The sequence below is a fragment of the Cucurbita moschata genome, unplaced genomic scaffold (genome assembly GCF_002738365.1).
Source record: "Cucurbita moschata cultivar Rifu unplaced genomic scaffold, Cmos_1.0 Cmo_Scf00028, whole genome shotgun sequence".
NCBI lineage: Eukaryota > Viridiplantae > Streptophyta > Magnoliopsida > Cucurbitales > Cucurbitaceae > Cucurbita > Cucurbita moschata.
In genome coordinates this window covers 223,348-242,028 of record NW_019268544.1, presented here as the reverse complement: position 1 = coordinate 242,028, position 18,681 = coordinate 223,348, and the positions used below count along the sequence as shown (strand labels likewise).

At 35.4% G+C, this 18,681-nt stretch overlaps 2 protein-coding genes across 2 annotated transcripts; one reads left to right on the top strand and one right to left on the bottom strand.

Moving 5' to 3' along the window:
- The first annotated feature begins 1,987 nt into the window (after positions 1-1,987).
- LOC111463376 (probable membrane-associated kinase regulator 4) lies at positions 1,988-3,312 on the top strand. Its single transcript, XM_023107296.1, has one exon. The coding sequence runs from the start codon at positions 2,067-2,069 to the stop codon at positions 3,075-3,077; it is 1,011 nt and encodes a 336-aa protein (XP_022963064.1). The 5' UTR covers positions 1,988-2,066; the 3' UTR covers positions 3,078-3,312.
- Positions 3,313-9,009: 5,697 nt separating this feature from the next.
- Positions 9,010-14,205, bottom strand: LOC111463374 (ankyrin repeat-containing protein ITN1-like). Its single transcript, XM_023107293.1, has 4 exons — positions 14,048-14,205; positions 13,127-13,654; positions 12,099-12,508; positions 9,010-10,346 (listed from the first exon to the last, which is right to left on the bottom strand). Exons 1-4 carry the CDS (start codon positions 14,067-14,069, stop codon positions 9,522-9,524), a joined length of 1,785 nt encoding a protein of 594 aa, XP_022963061.1. The 5' UTR covers positions 14,070-14,205; the 3' UTR covers positions 9,010-9,521.
- Positions 14,206-18,681: the final 4,476 nt, after the last annotated feature.

Below are 18,681 nucleotides of genomic sequence, written 5' to 3'. Positions count from 1 at the left end.
CAGAAATTTTGTGGTTGGAGAAAAATAACAGTACAAATTTTAAATGTTAAAAATGTAGGGTATCCCAAATTTATGAAAGTATCAGTCAAATGTAAAGGTTAAAAATGTAGGGTATCCCCTAATGTTCTTGAAGTGTCTCCCACGAGCACAGAGGGTATCCTCTAATGTTCCTAAAGTGTCTCCACGAGCACCCATGTTTATCATGGTATATTACAATATTTACGACAAACATTGATCTGGTTAAACTATTTATATTGACAAAATTAAATTTGTAACACATATACTTATATATTTTGAAAATTATACTTTTGATTAAGATAAGTAAGAAATTTGATTTTTGACATGTAGTTTCATCATTTTTAAATAAGATGTAATGATACTATACTTAAATGAACCTATTCAAAATAGCAAAAGTTTTTTAATTATTTTTTTTTAATTTTGAAATTATTTAAATTTCCCCATTGGGCCTCTAAGTTAGCATGAGATTTATACACGTGGCTGAATTGCTGCTAAGAATAAATAAAAGAAAAGATTTGTTGTCTCTTTCTCCTACATTTTTAGTCCTTGGAAGTATTCAATGCATGTATTATTATTTATTTATTTACTTTTATATATATATAAATAATATAAAGTGTAATTTTAGGTCTATAATTAAAGAAACAATTGCCCTAAGTTATTATATTTCTTCAAGTTTTAAATGGTAATTAAAGTCAAATTGTCATTAATTGATTGAAACAAAAATATTGCAAGACAGGTGATGTGTTTATAACCCAACTTTTTATCATTATTTTCCACTAAATATTTAGATATACATATTCTAAATATTCAATTTAAATAACTAAAATTAGTTTACATGTGAATAATAATAATAATAATAATAATATCATTTCTTTATTTTAGAACTATTAATGATAAATTTACAATTTTACAAAATTTTGATTTTTTTTTTTTTTTTTTTTACTAAATGGGTATTATTTTACAAATTGATATTTCCTTTTCTTTTCTACTGACAAAATAATAATAATAATTTATTTTATTATTTTGTAAAATTTATTAATAATTTTTAAAGAGAACAAAAATATTGATATGTCTAAATCATATATGATGAAAAAAAGTTATACCAAAAAGGTATGAGAAAGATGGACGTTTTCAAAAGAGGCTTCAACTTTCTTGTTCTATTATCATTATTATACAAATTAAATTTAATTAATTTTATAATAAATAATTAAAAATTATTATGCATTTTCTGAAAAATGTATGTTTAAAAAACACTTTATTAAACAAATAATTTCATTTAAAAGTTTTTAGAATCATTAGTAATTTTTCCAAACATTATATAATTTTGAGGATATATATAAGCTTAAATTATTTCATTTCTACTCATTTTACATTAAAAATTATTTTAGATCAATTTTCTAAAAATAAGATTTTTTTTATTAACTTATAAATTTAATTTGTATGGTATAATTAAAGGCTTAAACTTTCCATTTTATCTTAAAAAAATACTTAAATTTTTAAAAGTTTCAAAAATATCTTTTAACTTTCAAAATTGTTTTAAAAAATATATTTTAACTTTAGTGTTTAAAAAAAAACTTTTTTTCAAAAAAATTATTAATATCATTCCACTTTAAAAAAATAAAAATAAAAAATATATTTACGGTTAGTACCACATCTCAAAAATAGAACTTTTTAAAATATCATTAAGACGTTTGTAGATAACTCATGAGTTTTTGTCTTGACGGTAATAATTTTTATGAACTTACAATATATTTTTTAACTTTTTAAAAAGAGTTAAATATATTAATGAAACTTTTTAAAGTTTAATAATATTTTTGAATCATTATTAAAACTAAAATTAACTATTTTTTTTTAATATAAGAGTATTATTGAAATTTTTAAAAATTAAAAAATATTTTTTTTTAGAAAGTGAAATTTTTATTAATAATTTAGCCTGACGTGTATATATATATATATAGATCTCTCTTCTGTTCCCTCCCTGTTTCTCTCCTCCGCCACTCTCTCCCCTCTCTGTTTCTCTCCTCCGCCCTCTCCACCGTCGCACTGTAATGACCACCGTCGAAGCTCCATTCGTCGCCCCTCCACTGGAAGAAGACTATATAGACATGGAACTCACCTCTTCCCTTTCTTCCAACTTATTCCGCTATTCCATTGGATCCCCACCGCCGCCTCCGCCGGCGACGGCGGCTACAAGAGATTTCGAGTTCCAAGTCCAAATGACGTCATTCCCCGGCGAAACAGAGGCCAGAACTTCGCCGGCCGATGAACTGTTCTACAAAGGAAAATTACTCCCTCTCCACCTCCCTCCCCGTTTACAAATGATCCAAAAACTCATCCACAGCCCAATCTCCCAAACCCCATCAAGAAAAAACCAATCTTTTTCAGAAAACTTTCAGTTTCCTTTCATCACCATTAAATCTCCACCTCCCGAGTCATACAATTTCTCACTCAGTGAGTCATGCAGACCGAGTTGTGAGCTAAACCCAGATGAGTTCTTGTTACGATTCAAAGAGGAAACCCCACCAAGAAGATCATGGTCAAAGAAAATGAAGCAATTCAAGCAATCATCAATGGCTTATTTCACGACTCTGTTCAGTAAATCAGCTTGTTCTAACAAGCTCTGTTCCAAATCTGCGTTCAACGAAGGAACAGAGACCATTTTTGCAAACACGGGAAGTTCAGAAAAGTTCATTAAAGTTACCAAAAAGAACCCATTTGGTAGAATTGATTATAACAAATGGAAGATCCCAAAAGTTGAGGAATTTCATCACAGAAAGTCATTTTCAGGGGCGATTCAGAGCAGTTCTTCATCTTGTTCTTCAAGTTCTTCATCTCTTTCTTCATCATTTTCGTTTAGTTCAAATGGGTTTTCGGATCTGTTGCTGTTTAAGAGAAGTATCAGCTCAAATTCAGAGATTGAGAGCTGCATTGAAGGGGCAATAGCTCACTGTAAACATTCACAAAAGCTGTTTGAATCTCAAGAACAATCATGTTCTCTTTCAGCTTCAAAGATCTTAGCTCGTGGGGATCAAAAAAGTTCAGAGCTTTGCAGGATTTGATGGCGAAAAAAGGGAAGAAACTCATAAATGGATACTCTGTTGTTTGAATGCTCTGTTTTTTCTGTACAAATTTGTATAGTTGTTTGAGTTGAATCAAACAGCTCTTTGTTTGAATTCTTTGGAGTTCTGTCACTTTTTTTCTTCTCTTTTTTGGTTTGATTCTTCTTGGCTGATTGTTGTAAGTTGTTTTTGTTAGATTAAGCTCTAAATCATAATTAGATCGTTAAATTACTTTGATTATGATTTGTTCTTGTTGCTACAGCGTGTAACGTCCAATACCCATAATTTGAATCGGGATTTGGAATATGAAGTCAATCATTAATGGTCTCGACATTTTCCTATGATATGACTATGTTTCCTAATTGACCTGAACTGTTTCTAAGAATGGAGGCAATTCACGCTCAATCCCAGAATTGAATTGGGATTAAAACCCTAATTCGATACTTAATGGTCCCAATATTTTTCTATGGTACGACTACATTTTCTAATTGATTTGAACTGTTTCTAAGGGTGGAGGCAATCAACGCCCAATACCCAAAATTTGAATTGGGATTAAAACCCTAATTCAATACTTGATAATCCCGATGCTTTTCTATGGTATGACTACGTTTTCTAATTGACTTGATCTGTTTCTAAGGGTGGAGGCAATCCACGCCCAATACCCAGAATTTGAACTGGAATTTGGAACCCGAATTCAACACTCGATAGTCCAAACAAAACATGTTTAATTTTAAAGTTCTTATGATAAAGTACTTGCACAATTTCTTAACCAGAATTTCACATTTTCAAAATCGGTCTCATTCGAATATAGTATTAGTTCGTTCATATAACCCTTCTTTATTCGAGCCATAAGGTGGCTCGAACCTTTGATCTTTTAGTCGAAGACATATGTTTATAACTCGAGAATAGATGTGAAGGGCACCCCCTCCCTCTGGTACAAAAAAAGTGTCCAAAATTTGGGTTCCTTTAGTTCATATTTTTCATAATTATCATAGTTTTTTGAAGTACTCTTTCTCTTCTCCACTCATTGACAGCTAAAAAGAACACACAAGTAAACATGTCTATCATTGTCTGCTCAGTAAAACAATTTCTTTTTTAAATAAAAAATATTAAAACAATTTCTTTTTTAAATAAAAAATATTAAAACAATTTCTTTTTTAAATAAAAAATATTAAAACAATTTCTTTTTTAAATAAAAAATATTAAAACAATTTCTTTTTTAAATAAAAAATATAACAATAAAGTTTTTTTTTTAAAATGAGAAAATAAAAATAATAATAATTAAAAAAAAAAACCTTTTTATTTATTTTTATTTTTATTTTTAAATCTCTCAATTTCATAGATTCCAAATGGTGTCTGAACTGTGAGGCAGCTTTATACAGCTTCACACTCTCAAACAATCAACCATGGAAGAATATCCCAATTTGCATACACTCCCAATTTTTTATTTTATTTTATTTTTTTTATTTATTTATTTTCTCCCGCTTTAATCACAAGAGAAATTGTGGGATTCACATCCGCGGAAGAAGAGATGTGGAAATCTCTCTGTAATAGATACGGTTTAAAATTGTGAGACTAACGGTGATACATAACAGATAAAAACGGACAATACCAGCTAGTTGTAGGATTGACGGTTATAAATTTTTTTTAAAAAAATTGAGAAAAAAAAGAAAAAGAAAAAGAAAAGTTTGATGATTTCCATACTTAGCTGCCTCACATGCTAAATAGATCTTGAATATATATTTATTTCTTTAAAGGTTATGTTATGATTAAAGTATACAAAATTTGATGTTTGATCCATAAAAATTAAAGCTTTTGAAACATTATTTTAGCGTTTTAATTGTCCAATCTGAATATAGTTTGATAATTAAAGCGTTTATTGCTTTTTTAAGTAATGACACTTCATGTGAAAGTTTAAAATTTTGACGTTTTAGTCGATAATATACGCTTTAATAAGTTGAATTAATATTAGAATACCGAACGAAAATATTTTATGATCTCGTACCAAAGAATTAAAATTGTAGGAGTCTTTAAAAAACTCGATGATCTGAAAAACTTAACCAACACGGCTTAATCCTGGATTGAGTCATTAGCTTGTTTTGATTCGGTTAAGTTGGTTTGTAGATTCCCGTAAAACTAATTTAGAATAACCAAATCAATTCCAATATATATATATATATATTATGTTATTTAAAAACAACCCGACCCAAATATTCTATGATTGGATTAAGTTCAATTCACTATTTAACCGAAGTTGCTTGAGTTGAAAAATTACAACTCGAACAATTGGTTGAGTCTAAAAAAAAAATATGAACTCGTTTGTTTGGTATCTTGGATTGAGGTGCTACCTCATAAAATTTGTTAGGACAATATGGCATCCACACGTTTAAACATCATTTATGAAAGGTTAGCTGACAACCGTTCCACTGGGTCATAAAAGCACTTTAAATCTGAGATAGTTACCTATAAGTGCTAGCTAACTATTAGATCACGTGCGTAGTCTCACACCTCCAACCCAACTCGACCCATAAACAGTTTAGCAATAAGGATAATATATATATATATATATATATATATATATATATAACAATTCATATAATAATATTTTAAGTCAAAGTACTTGAATTGTCCTTCATTAGCACAAGACAAGAAAAACATTTAAAATCAAATAATATTTATTTATTTATATTTTTGTTTTCTTCATGAAGATAAAAATAAAAATAAATAAATTATAAATCTTCTTCTCATAACCTGATTTATTTACACATTTCTCATTCACCAAACAACACAAGAAAACAAAAAAAAAAAAAAAATAATAAATAAATATTTTGGCTATTAATAAAATATAAGATTTGGTTGATTCTATGGAGATTTTGTTCGGTAAGTAAACCAACCACTCCTTATAAATTAGACCTAAATTTTTAAAACATTTGACTTAATAACGGTTCAAAATTTTGAAATTTTTTGCTTAAAAATAAGTTAAGCTCGGGTTAAACAATCATCGAGATATGTTTATATTGACCGACCTCCTACGATCCTGAACCACAAAAATAAGAGGATTTCATCGAAAATACCGACAAATTCTTGTGTCCAGTTCATGACTACTCCTCTAGTACCAGTTGTTGCTTCATTGATAGGTTTACGATGTTAGGGACTGATACTAAGATCTAGTCCTATGGTAATAGTGAAAATGGCTCATTCTTTAGTAAAATTATATGAGGAAATGAGTTTATCTCTATTTTCTCGAGAGCTTTCGTTCTAGCTCGACATTAGGAGCACAGAGGCTCGAGATATCTAAAGGAGATACGAAACTCTCCCATCGTACCGTACGATGCATGGGTCTACTTGTTACAAAAGGTGAACGTCCCTGTTTCAAAACATACACATAAGTCCTCAAGCAGGCAGGGACGAAGAGACTAAAACAAAAATCGATATCGTTAAACAAAACCGGAAAAGAAGCAAAAGAAAGAAGTTTGGAGATATGTTTAAGAAGAGGAAGAGGTTTGTTTGAGGATGGCATTATTGGGAGCAACCAAGGCAGAAGAACATGTGGAGACTGTCAGAAAAGAAAATGTTCAATTCAAAGCATCTCAACATTATTTCTTGCAGATATGTTTTTGGACTCTAACTTGTCATCTTCTTCCCCAAAAGAAATCTCGTCTTTATTTTCACGTTTCGTTCGAGTTATGTTTAAGGGATTTGAAATGGGTTCGATGAGAATGAACGTTTTGTTCGATTGGTCCACGTTTCAGTTTTCTTTACATTGATCTTTATCTTTATCTTGGGTTGTGTTTACGGGTTTTAATAGCTATCTCATCTTAAATAAGATACTGTACCTTCGATCCAAAGGCTAGAAGTTCGAATTACTATCTCGTGTGTTGTTGAACTGAAAAGAAATGAATTTTAATGCTTGGTTGAGTGTAATTACTCATCCGAACCACTGGAACATGACTGGTGTGGCCGAAAGGCGAAACTCTCGTTGTAGTTTGGCAATAGAACAATTCAAACTCTTAGTCAGACTAAGGCTAGGGCAACTCGTTCTATTTTCTCTAAGACCAAGTCGGTGAAGCGTCTAGTGTACGGCACGCCGAATCCCTAAAAATGCCTTGATTATTCTCAAATTTGGTAAGATGAAGATAGAAAACCACAATGATTCCAAACAGAACTTCCCTTGTTTCATATCCATGTTGTCTCGACTACAAACTCAATGTTTGTTAACTACACGGGACATTCCCAAACTCTTTTTTATCAAACTCCTTTCTCAAATGAAAGTGAACAGCCCCGAACAAATCTTCTTGAGAGCGTATTAGGAATCTTTCCTCGGAGCACTACTTCCAAGATAACCCACAATCGACATAAAACCGAGCCAGAGCAGCTCAAGAGGCGCGGCCAGAAGCGCCAAATTACTTTTGAGAACTATCGTCGCTACAATGTAGTACCGACAATATCAAACTAGACCCATGAAAACGAGGTAGGTTAGAAAGTAAGTACGAGCTCCTATCGACTAAACGATAAACATGTACCCTCCTACATATTGTAAGGTTGAGGTAGAGCAGAAGTCAAGAACAAGCAATTGCGTAAGCCATTCAACTTTCTCGCTCTAATTCCATCATTTTCAAAGTATTTTAAATATGTTGATATTAGGTTCATGGTCAGATAGTACAGTCCCGCAAAGGTTCATTCAAATATTTTTAAAAAGTGTGTAAAGTTTTCAGAGTTGAGAACAAAAGAGTGACTGTTTTAGATTACATTGAAATTTTTTTTTTTTTTTTTTTTTTTTTTTTTTTTGCAGATGTATGTGCCAATGTACAAAGCCTTGTTCTCTTATAAATGCTTTGAAAACAGCTTTTTATGCTTCTCACTTCATCGATGAATCTCACGACATTCTTAACTTTAATTGATATGACCGTTAGAGAGCATAAACATTTTGTCTCGTATTTTCGTGTTTTGTTTTTTGTAATATCGTAGATCATACTTTCAAAAGGTTATCTCATGCCTTTTTGTTTGAGGTTGGAAGTTTAAATCCCTCCTTACAATGATGTTTTTAACGTCTTTACAGCACAGTAGAATAATTTACGAATTAGGTCAACTACAAATAGGTAATATGCAAATATCTGATGAAAATAATAAATTTTATTCATTGTTGTTGTGTAGGAGTGTACAATCAACCCGATAACCCCGACCGACCCAACCCAAATTATAGGAGTTGGGTTGGGTTCATTTTTCTGAACTTGAACCTATTCGATTTTAAGTTTATAGGCCAAAAACTTCAGGTTGACTCGAACCGAACAAAAGTTTATAAATTACATTAAGAACCTTACCGTATTCATTGTCTGAGTTGGGTTGGGTTGAGAGATTTTTTTGGACCAACCCAAAAGTTTGGGTTGACTGGATTGGTAACCCAACCGAACCTGAAAGTTTTCAACCCAAAAGTTCGTTATGCACGTTAAGTCAGACTTACACAACTAGGACAAGTCCAAAGGATCAAATGGCTATGAAAGGTAACTGGGTGTGGTGTTCTACCAAACGTGCTTTAATGTTGAAATTAGTATAAACTTAAAGTATTCTCAAAGTGAGCTTGAGCATAGTACTTGTGGGTGGTTTCTTTCACCTTGACCTAAGGTCGGGGTACCAAATGCTTAACCTAAAGTCAGCTATGTCGTGTCGCGTGGCCAACCTCGCACGTGGGCGGGGTTTTTCACCCTAACACACAGGTAAATTATTTATTTGCTAACATACCCCTCCTACAAACAGGGCAACAAATCACAATAACCATAATATATATCAACTAAAAGGAGCATAATTTATCCACATAACCTCATCATCAACATGTCAAGCAAACAAGGAGAGAACGAAAAAGAATAAATTTATGTAGCATTTAAAATGTATAAAAGATTGATATAAGAAAAGGCATTTTAGACATTTAAACATATTTAAAATGAAGTTAATATGATCAAAATTGAATCCTCAGTCTTCACTAACAAATGGCTTCCTTCATGAAAAGTAAGAGCAAAACAAAAGGTACAAAATTTCACTTTACAACCAATCAATTCTCTTCACTATTTGCTTTTCCTTTGTTAGTTTTCTTTTAGTCATAAATAACAGATTCTCTATGTATTAATTACAATTAGAGCATAGAGTTATGAATTACCCGTTAATGGATGATATTTGAAGCTGCCTTGGACGATTCAAATCAGCTAAGCCTCCAAAATCGGCCTGAGACATCCCAGAAATCTTAACCCAATGGGCTTTGGGATCAGATATGCTTCATTATCTGTTCAAGAAAAGAGACTGCATCAGTGGAGGAATGATGGTCTGAAAATGGGAACCAGGAGTGATAGCAATACATCCTTTGGCACAGCGCAAGTTCCTTAGCCGCTGAGAACTGCAATGGGGCGGGTGATTTTGCAATATAACCATGTTTGAAATGTGTGTAGGATCATATCAAATGGCATAGATTGGATTTACTTCCAAATCGGACTCGGAATGATGCCACGAATGGTTACCATCCGTCATATGCTTCATCTTTTTCCTTACTCTTCGGATTCGTTTGGACTTGATCACATAGTATGTCATTGCACCAAGAATTCCCGCCATCGTCACGCCACCGATGATGGAAATGAGAACTGCTGCCCATCGGTTACGCCGTCCAACGACTATGTAAGATGAAGAAACAAATGCTATTGTAGTGCAGACGGATGCCAACCACATCAACTTATTGATCACTTCCACAACTCGTCTCTCTGATTTAGTCTCTCCTCTCACAATTGTTATTTGTACCACAACAACTGCCAAGGATGTGAACAGGGCGATGGCATTGAAAATGAAGAACACTTGGAATGCTGGACTGCCTACCATCACAGCCATACCGTTACGGTCGTCACCACCCGGAACTGTGAAGATTGCTGCGAATGCAACTGTTGCAAAGAGCACAGCAACCACTGTGATCGAATTGGTTGCATTGTTGATTCCAGCTCTATGAAGCTTCCGAAGTTCCTTAGCGATCCCAGTCATGTTTCTGTTTGTCTTGCGAGCTTGTTCAAGCTGAATATGGACATCCTTTTTTATCTCTGTCACTGTTTGTCTTAGCTCATCTCGACGTTGGTTGAGATCATTTGCACTTATTGCCCCACAACGTGCCAAGCAATCTTTAATCTCCGAGGTCTCTTCAGACAGCGGAAGTCCTTCGGCAATGTCGTGGGGCGTTTTAAGGTCTCTAGTCAATGCATTCACATTTGTATCCCGAACCAGTACTAACTCATTGACGATCTGCAAGAGAGTTTAAGGATTCATGAGAGAGAGTTTTATAACGAAATTGCAGTAATATTATTTATCTAAGATCATTCACACCCAAAATGGTTCCAATAAAAAAATTGAAGTATATGCACTTCAAAATTTCCCTTTCTACCTGATGTAGCTGGTATTTAGTATCTTACATGTTTCGAAATCTTCCACATTTACAAATTATTATGTAAACAAATCAAATGTCTAGTTTTCTTAGGAAAAGAAAGTCATGCAAATACAATTACAAATAAGAATGTAGTTCAAAAGACTTTTTTCTTATACATAGAAAGCACCATAATGATCTAACCGTGGAACATTGATGAACAGGAATATTGTATATTTTAGTAAAGAGACTCTATCTAAGGCACGTATTGTTGAGGATTTTTGGGAGAGAAGTCCCCATCGGCTAATTAAGGAGTTGATCATAGATTTTTATAAGTAAAGCATACATCTTCATTGGTACGAGACCCTTTCGGAAAACGAAAAGCCAAGTCAGGAGAGCTCATGCTCAAAGTGGACAATATCGTACTATTGTGGAGGTCCGTGGTTCCTAACATGTATTTGTCTAGTAAAAAGCAATAGCTAATAATTTGTAATGTTGTCAAGCAGGCTTAGGCTAATGTGACAAACTCGATGCATAACTTCAGCTGCCTGAGAATTGGTTAAATAACTAACTTAAACTACCTCATGCGACTCAATTATGGAGGGAAGTCAAAAACATAACGGCTATATGGAAAATCTCGTGGGAAGAAATCTAAATGCTCCGGGAGCTTAGAAACAAACCTTTGCCTCTCTTCTTTCCATTTCAATTCAAAACATCCCATCTAGATGCCAATTCTTGTACCATTGAGTTTCTGTTGACTGAGTTAAACTTGGTCACTGACGTAATTCTATTGTCCAACTGTAACAGCCCAAGCCCACCGGTAGCCGATATTGTTTTTTTTTGGACTTTCCCTTCTGGAATTCTTCTCAAGGTTTTTAAAATGTGTCTATTAGGAAGCGGTTTCTATGGAATCTTACAATCCACCTTTATTGGGGGACCAACATCCTTGCTGGCACTCATTCCCCTCTCCAATTGAAGTGAGATCTCACAATCCACCCCCCTTCGGGGCTCGGCGTCCTCGCTGGCATACCGTCCTTGAAGGGAGGTGGATTGTGAAACCCCACATCGATTAGAAAGGGGAATGAGTGTCAGCGAGAACACTGGACCCCGAAGAGGGGTAGATTGTGAGATGGCATTCTTATAAGGGTGTGGAAACCTCTCCCTAGCAGACACGTTTTAAAAACCTTGAGGGAAAGTTCGAAAGGAAAAGGCCAAAGAGGACAATATCTACTAGGGTTGTTACAAATGGTATCAGAGCCAAACACCGGGCGGTTTGCCAGCAAGGACGCTGGGCCTCGAAGGAGGTTGGATTGTGAGATCTCACAATGATTGGAGAGGGGAACGAGTGTCAGCGAGGACCCTGGGCTCCGAAAAGGGGTGAATTTGAGATCGCATTCTTTATAAAAGCGTGGAAACCTCTCTCTAGCAAATGCGTTATAAAAACCTTGAGGGGAAGCCCAAAAGGGAAAGCCCAAAGAGAACAATATCTACTAACGGTGGACTTGGGCTATTACACCAACCATGCTTATCTCAAACTTAATGGAAAAACTAAAAATCAAAACAAGAAAGTAAAACAAGAAGAATGTTCAGTCCATGACCATGGTCAAATAGGGAAAATGCATGACAATTGATACCTCTGCCCTTCTTTTCCTGGTTGCAACATGTAATGCAGTATTGCCGAACCTGTCAGGAAGCATGACAAGAGCTGGATCTGCACTAAGAAGCAGCTTCACCACTTCACAGCTGGTTCCTTTTACAGCCATATGCAATGCCGTCTGCCCTTTCTTATCATTCCTCCGTGCTAGTTGCGGATCCTTGTGAAGCAAAGCTTTCACAATTTCAACATGCCCTTGTCGAGCTGCTAAATGTAATGCATTCTTCCCGTTGGACCTGGATATCTCTAGCGAGCTAGAATCTGTTGAAAGCAACACATTGACTACTCCAATATGGCCTCTTGTAGCAGCGGAAATAATAGGAGTTGCATTTGATTGGCCAACTGTTTTACTCAGTCCCGGATCGTGCTCTAACAATACCTGGACGATGGCTGCAAAAGATAATTACTAACTGAGTTGAATTGAAATTACATCATCCAGATGCTTATGAAGGTACAACCACAGCTCTTTAGAAACCATGTGCATTTACAATAGTAGAAACACGTCATTCTATGTTATTAAAAACTGCAAAAGTATCATCCAAATCGTGCATTTTGTTCTAAACTTATAAGGGTCACTTTTTTATTCAGAGTTCTCATTTCTACTTAAATGAGTCAATTCTAGACTAGGCAGCACTCAACTGAAAATGTGGCACGATCAAAGGTAAAGATAGTAGGATACCATATACGGTAAGCAATAGCTACATCCATATTTCTTGATTGAATGCCTATACTATTTTTCAGTCCATTTATAGATCAATAAACAGAGCATGCATTTTAACACGAGCATTTCTGGACTTCCGTGGTCGAATCTATTCCCCGAAAATTGGTTGATCAGGACTGTTGGAATGGTACAAGTTCATGGATTGGTATTTTCCCAATAAGACTAAGACATGAAAACTCAATCCAACAATAAATACACGCAGAAAAGGCTGTGATTAAGGACAAACTTAGAGTAACAAAAATGACAGAAACAAAAGAAAAGAAGCTTGCATAGGAGCAGTAAGATACCTTCGTGACCCTGACTTGCAGCAATATGGAAAGGATCAAAACCAGACCTATTCTTCATAGTCATACCCTCCTTAGTGGAATACTGTAACAGCTCCTTCACAATATCCAAATGCCCCTTCTCTGCTGCTGTAAACAATGCCGTCTCTCCCAACTCATTCACCTCATTCACAATAGCAGACCTTATCTCTGCAACCTCTGCATCAAAATCTGCTCCACTCAATGTTCCAACCATCTGAGCATCTATTTCACCCAAAATCTGTCTCACAGCAGTCAAATCACCCCTCTGTGCAGCCAAGTGCAGCTCAGTATCATTGTGTCTGCCTGTCACCTGCTTTACATACTTCTTCTTATCCAACCTCTTGCCAGAATTTGATAAAACCAGAGACTTGCTGGAATTTGATACGAGCAAGGTCTTGCTCGAGTTGGACAGCACCAAAGTAGGTGTGGTCGGAGTAGGTGGAGGCTGCAGCTCATACAGATTGCTGGTGCTGACCGACAGCCGCAGCCTTTTCTCCAGGTCCCTCACGCCTAATATCAAAAACCACGAGAAGATTCAATCAAAATCATTTCATATATCCTAAAAAAACCACATAAATCTTCGATTGAAAATGCAGTGACCCTAGCATCAAAATGAATGCAGTTTCTTGCTATTCATCAATACCATTAAACATCAAGCAAATAAGAAAAAGAAAAACCGAAATTAAATTTCAATTTCAATCGTTTTTCCAACCGAGGGGGATATCAATAACGCAAGAGACAAACAAAACAATCATATACGAATTTCTTAGAAATCAAACATCCAAGACCAAATCCTTCTCCACTTTCTCGGCCATTAAAAATCGATACATTGTAATGATTTCAGCACCAACAAAAAGGAAAAAACGAGGAAGATGAAAAGGAATTGAAGAGAAACAAGAATACCAGGTTTGATCCCAATCCCCATGGCTGAAATTCAAGGAATGCCAACCCTACAAAATCACCGTTGTGAGAAGAGATTTATATACATTTTGATGCAGAGGTAAAAGAAATTTCACGGGCTTCCAGAGAGCTGAGAGAGAAGGGATAGAGAGAAAATGAGCGCGACGCTTCGGCGCTCGAAATCGAAGAAGAAGACAAGCTCGTAAAATCGATGCTGGTGGGACCCACATCAGGATCCGCCACGTCGGATTCTTTTCTTTTTTCCTTTTTTCGTTTATTGTGTATTGATATTTTCCGCGTGAGCCGGGAGGAGTGAAAATAATAATGATAAGAATAATAATAATAATAATAATTGTCACAGAACGATAATATATTTATAATTAAAATAATACTTTTTTTATTGGGACGAAGCCTTTTGAGAAGTCCAAAGTAAAGTCACCAAAACTTATACTCAAAATGTACAATATTATACCAGTGTGAAAAGTTTGTGTTCGTCTAACAATAAAATAACAATTTCGTCTTTAATCTTTTAAAATATAATCATTTTAAATCCCTAAATATTAATTTATAATTAATTTTTGTAGTTTAACAATTGCCACCATTTTAATTTCTACGGTATAAAATTCTATTAAATATGAAATATTAATTAAATTATTACTAAATTATTTTTTTTCTTAATTAATTAATTATTTATTTACGGTATAAAATCGGCCAATTTATTTCCAAATCAAATATTATATCTATTATTTACTAATTTTTTTCAAATCTAATGTGATCGACATGCTGTTGATATAAATTAGAGAAATTTGCAAATATGGTCCTTAAACTATAGGATTATTGCCATTACACCACAAACATGTTATTCGAGAAATTACCCTCGATTTTACAAACGATATATGTCATAAGAGTATAGATTATTATGGACCACAGTTCAAGCTCACCGTTAATAGATGTTGTTTGTATTAGTTTGTTACGTATCACTGTCTGCGTCACGGTTTTAAAATGTGTCTACTGGGAAAGAGGTTTCCACTCCCACACCCTTTGTAAGAAATGTTTTGTTTCCCTCTCCAATCGACGTGTGATCTCACAATATAATGGTATCAGAGTTAGACATCGGACGATGTGCCTCACCAAGGGAGGTGGATTGTGAGATCCCATGTCGGTTAGAGAGGAGAATGAAGCATTCCTTATAAGGGTGTGAAAACCACTCTCCGCATTTAAAACTTTGAGGCTGACGACAATACTTAATGTCATCACCCCAAAAGAAATTTAACCTCGAGTCGTGACTAACAATGACTATGACGTGTAGTGTGCAAGCAAGAGTTTCAAAGGAAAACATTATTTCAAAAATGAATCATTTATTTTGTAAGGAAAACGTTTCGATACAAAGAAGATTTATGTGACTAGTTATAGACAAGGAAAGAAAACATGAAAGACAAAGTGTACTAATAAGTAAAACTAGACTGACGCCCCGGGACACGCTTCCTCTATGACAATCCACATCATTCAACGCACCCACTCTTGACCCGACGCCTCAAGTACCTGAAAAGGAAAAGTATAGCAAGAATGAGTATAAAATTATACTCAGTAAGCCACCTACTTGTAGGCTCTTATCGCACCCTAAACTTAACAAACAACCACGGACCTTCCTTTGGCTCTAGAATATCTGGTTTTGGTCTTAGCTCATTAGGGCTTCCCCCTTGGGACTTGTCCCTCGGGGCTTCTTTGGTTCTTAGTCTTTTCATTTATACCCGTAGAGTTCCTCTTATGCTAACCTGTGTTGGACTGGTGCCCTGCGAATGACTACCTTGGCATGGCTATGAGATTACCTGGGTCTTACCTAGGAAGTGAGCTGCAACCCCCTAGTCCCATGGTAATCCCTTGTATTTGGGAGGGCTACCTCCCCTATCCCATCCAGCTAAATGGTCAGTTATGACGTGGGTATCCCCTTCCCCATGCTAAAATGGCTATCGAGCAGTCGAGTCCTGATCAGGAACCCGCTGGTCCCCCACGAAGCTATAACACCATCCACACACAAGTAGCCTAAGGGTACTCTAGAGGTGGTTCGTATGTCGCGGTAGTTTCTTAGACTCCTAGAGAAAGTTTGGGTCTACACTTACTGACTTGTCACTTTAACAACATATCCCTAGACGTTATCAATCCTGTGGGTCATGAAAATTAACCGAGTGTACACAACTACCATCCATCATCATTATACAAAATTCATGCAAAGTAAACATACATTCTCAACGGGGCGATAACATCCATCAACTCCCGAAGCCCAGAATTCACAAGTTCCCATTCTCATTTCAGCATGAATTAAACATATATATATATATATATGAATATATATATATATATGAATAAAGCGGAAGCTTAAAGTATAACAACAATACTCAGATAATTCTCATAATATTTCACACAATACATCTTACTTTTAACAATCAAATACCTACATTTAATAACGGAAAGCTACGACCTAAGATAATTAAACTAGCATGCATGCATTCCAAGCGACTCCTACTAGGGGTGTACACCCAACCCGGAAATCCGAGAACCCAACCCGAAATATAAGGGTTGGGTTGGGTTGTGCTGGATTTCGGGTTTGGGTTGGGTCCATTTTTTTTAACCCGATCTGATTTAGGTTGGGTTCGGGTACCAAAAGAAAATGATTGGGTCAACCCGGCCCAACCCAAAAATATTAAAAAAAAAAAATTAAAGCCCAAAGGCCCAAAGTCAAAGCCTAATTTACAATTTATCTAGTCTCGGACAAAAGTCCAACCCCAAACCTGACATTTCAAAACACAATACTTCATCAGTGAAACAAATTTTTCTCTCCCTATCTGCTATGTGCTCTGAGTCCTTAGCAGTAGGCACTCTCCCAATGTTATTTTAAATAAGTTGTTTTAAATTTTTACACAAATCTCATCCATTCGTCTCTGTAATTCATTTTACTCTGTCATCCATTCCTCTCCAATTCATTTTACTCTGCAATCCATTCCTCTGCCATTCATTTTACTCTGCAATTCATTCCTCTTTCTACTGCAATTCATTTTACTCTGCAATCCATTCCTCTCTACTGCAATTCATTTTACTCTGCAATCCATTCTCTCTTTACTGCAATCCATTCATCCATTCCTCTCTCTACCTCTCTGCAATTCATTCTGCTCTCAGCCTCTCTACTAAATCCATTCCTCTCCCTACCTCTCTACTCTCAGCCTCTCCACAAAATACAAATCTCTCTCAATACTGTTGGTGACAACAGAAAACTGAAGTGAGATTGAGAGGAGGAGTGATTTGAATGACGGGGAGGGAGGTCCTTTTATAGGGGGATTCCTGGAGTTGGTTGAGATTTGTGTGGACGAAATTGAATCCACCTCCTCCTTCTCTTCGGCAGTAACTCATTCAACTCATTCAAACTCATTCAAACTCTATTATTAGCTTCAACACCCTCCCTTAAACTGAATTCTGCGGAAATCAGTTTAGGACTTCACTTCGTCATCTTGATATACATCTTGGATTCTGCACATTCCCATTTTTCTTCTAAGCTTCTCGAACAATGGTTGTTTCAAGGGCTTTGTGAATAGATCTGCGATTTGTTCATCACTTCGGCAAAAGTTGAGTTCAATAATGCCTTCTTTACACAAATCACGCAAGAAATGAAATCGAACATCGATGTGCTTGCTCCTTCCATGCAACACAGGATTTTTAGACAACTTAATAGTTGACATATTATCACAATATATAACCGTCGTACCTGGTTGCTTCTGATTAAGAATTTCAAGCATTTTTCTTAACCAAATTAATTGGCACGAGCATGCTGCTGCTGCCACAAATTTTGCTTCTGTAGTTGAGAGTGTTACAATAGGTTGCTTCTTTGAAGACCAGCAAATAGCTCCTGAACTCATCATGAAAATACTTCCTGAAGTACTTTTACGATCGTCTATATCACCTGCATAGTCACTATCTGTATAGCCAACCATCTTCGGATCATCTCCTTTCTTGTAGAATACCCCCAAATCAAAGGTTCCTCTCACATAACGAAGTATCCTTCTTGCTGCATTGAGATGTTTTTCCGTTGGATGCTCCATGTAACGACTTATCATACTAACCGCATACATGATGTCTGGTCTTGTTGAAGTTAGGTACATCAAACTTCTCACAATTTGTTTGAAGTACCTATTATCAACCTCTCGCCCGTCAATATCCTTGTGCAACTTTAAACCCAATTCTGATGGAGTTCCAAAGGTGCGCTCATCCAATTTAAACCTTTCAAGTAATTCTTGAGCATACTTCTTCTGACAGATAAAGTTACCTGCGGGAGTTTGAGTAACTTCTACTCCAAGAAAATATCTCATCAAGCCAAGATCCGTCCTTTCAAATTCCTTCATCATGCTCTTCTTAAAAAATTCAAACATTTCTTCATTATTGCCAGTAAATATTAAATCATCAACGTATAAGCAAATAATGATAATGTTACCTCCCTTTTCAGTTTTCACATACAACGTATGTTCATACGGGCATTTAGTGAATCCCATCTTTTCAAAATGAGAATCAATGCGACTGTACCATGCCCTCGGAGCTTGCTTCAAACCGTACAAAGCTTTCTTCAACTTGTATACTTGTTCCTCTTTGCC

Coding starts and splice junctions, on each gene's coding strand:
- LOC111463376 (XM_023107296.1), top strand. CDS start 2,067: ATGACCACCGTCGAAGCTCCATTCGTCGCCCCTCCACTGGAAGAAGAC.
- LOC111463374 (XM_023107293.1), bottom strand. CDS start 14,069: ATGGGGATTGGGATCAAACCTG. Junction 13,655..14,047: donor GGGGATTGGGATCAAACCTG/GTATTCTTGTTT, acceptor TTTTGATATTAG/GCGTGAGGGACCTGGAGAAA. Junction 12,509..13,126: donor TGCAAGTCAGGGTCACGAAG/GTATCTTACTGC, acceptor TATCTTTTGCAG/CCATCGTCCAGGTATTGTTA.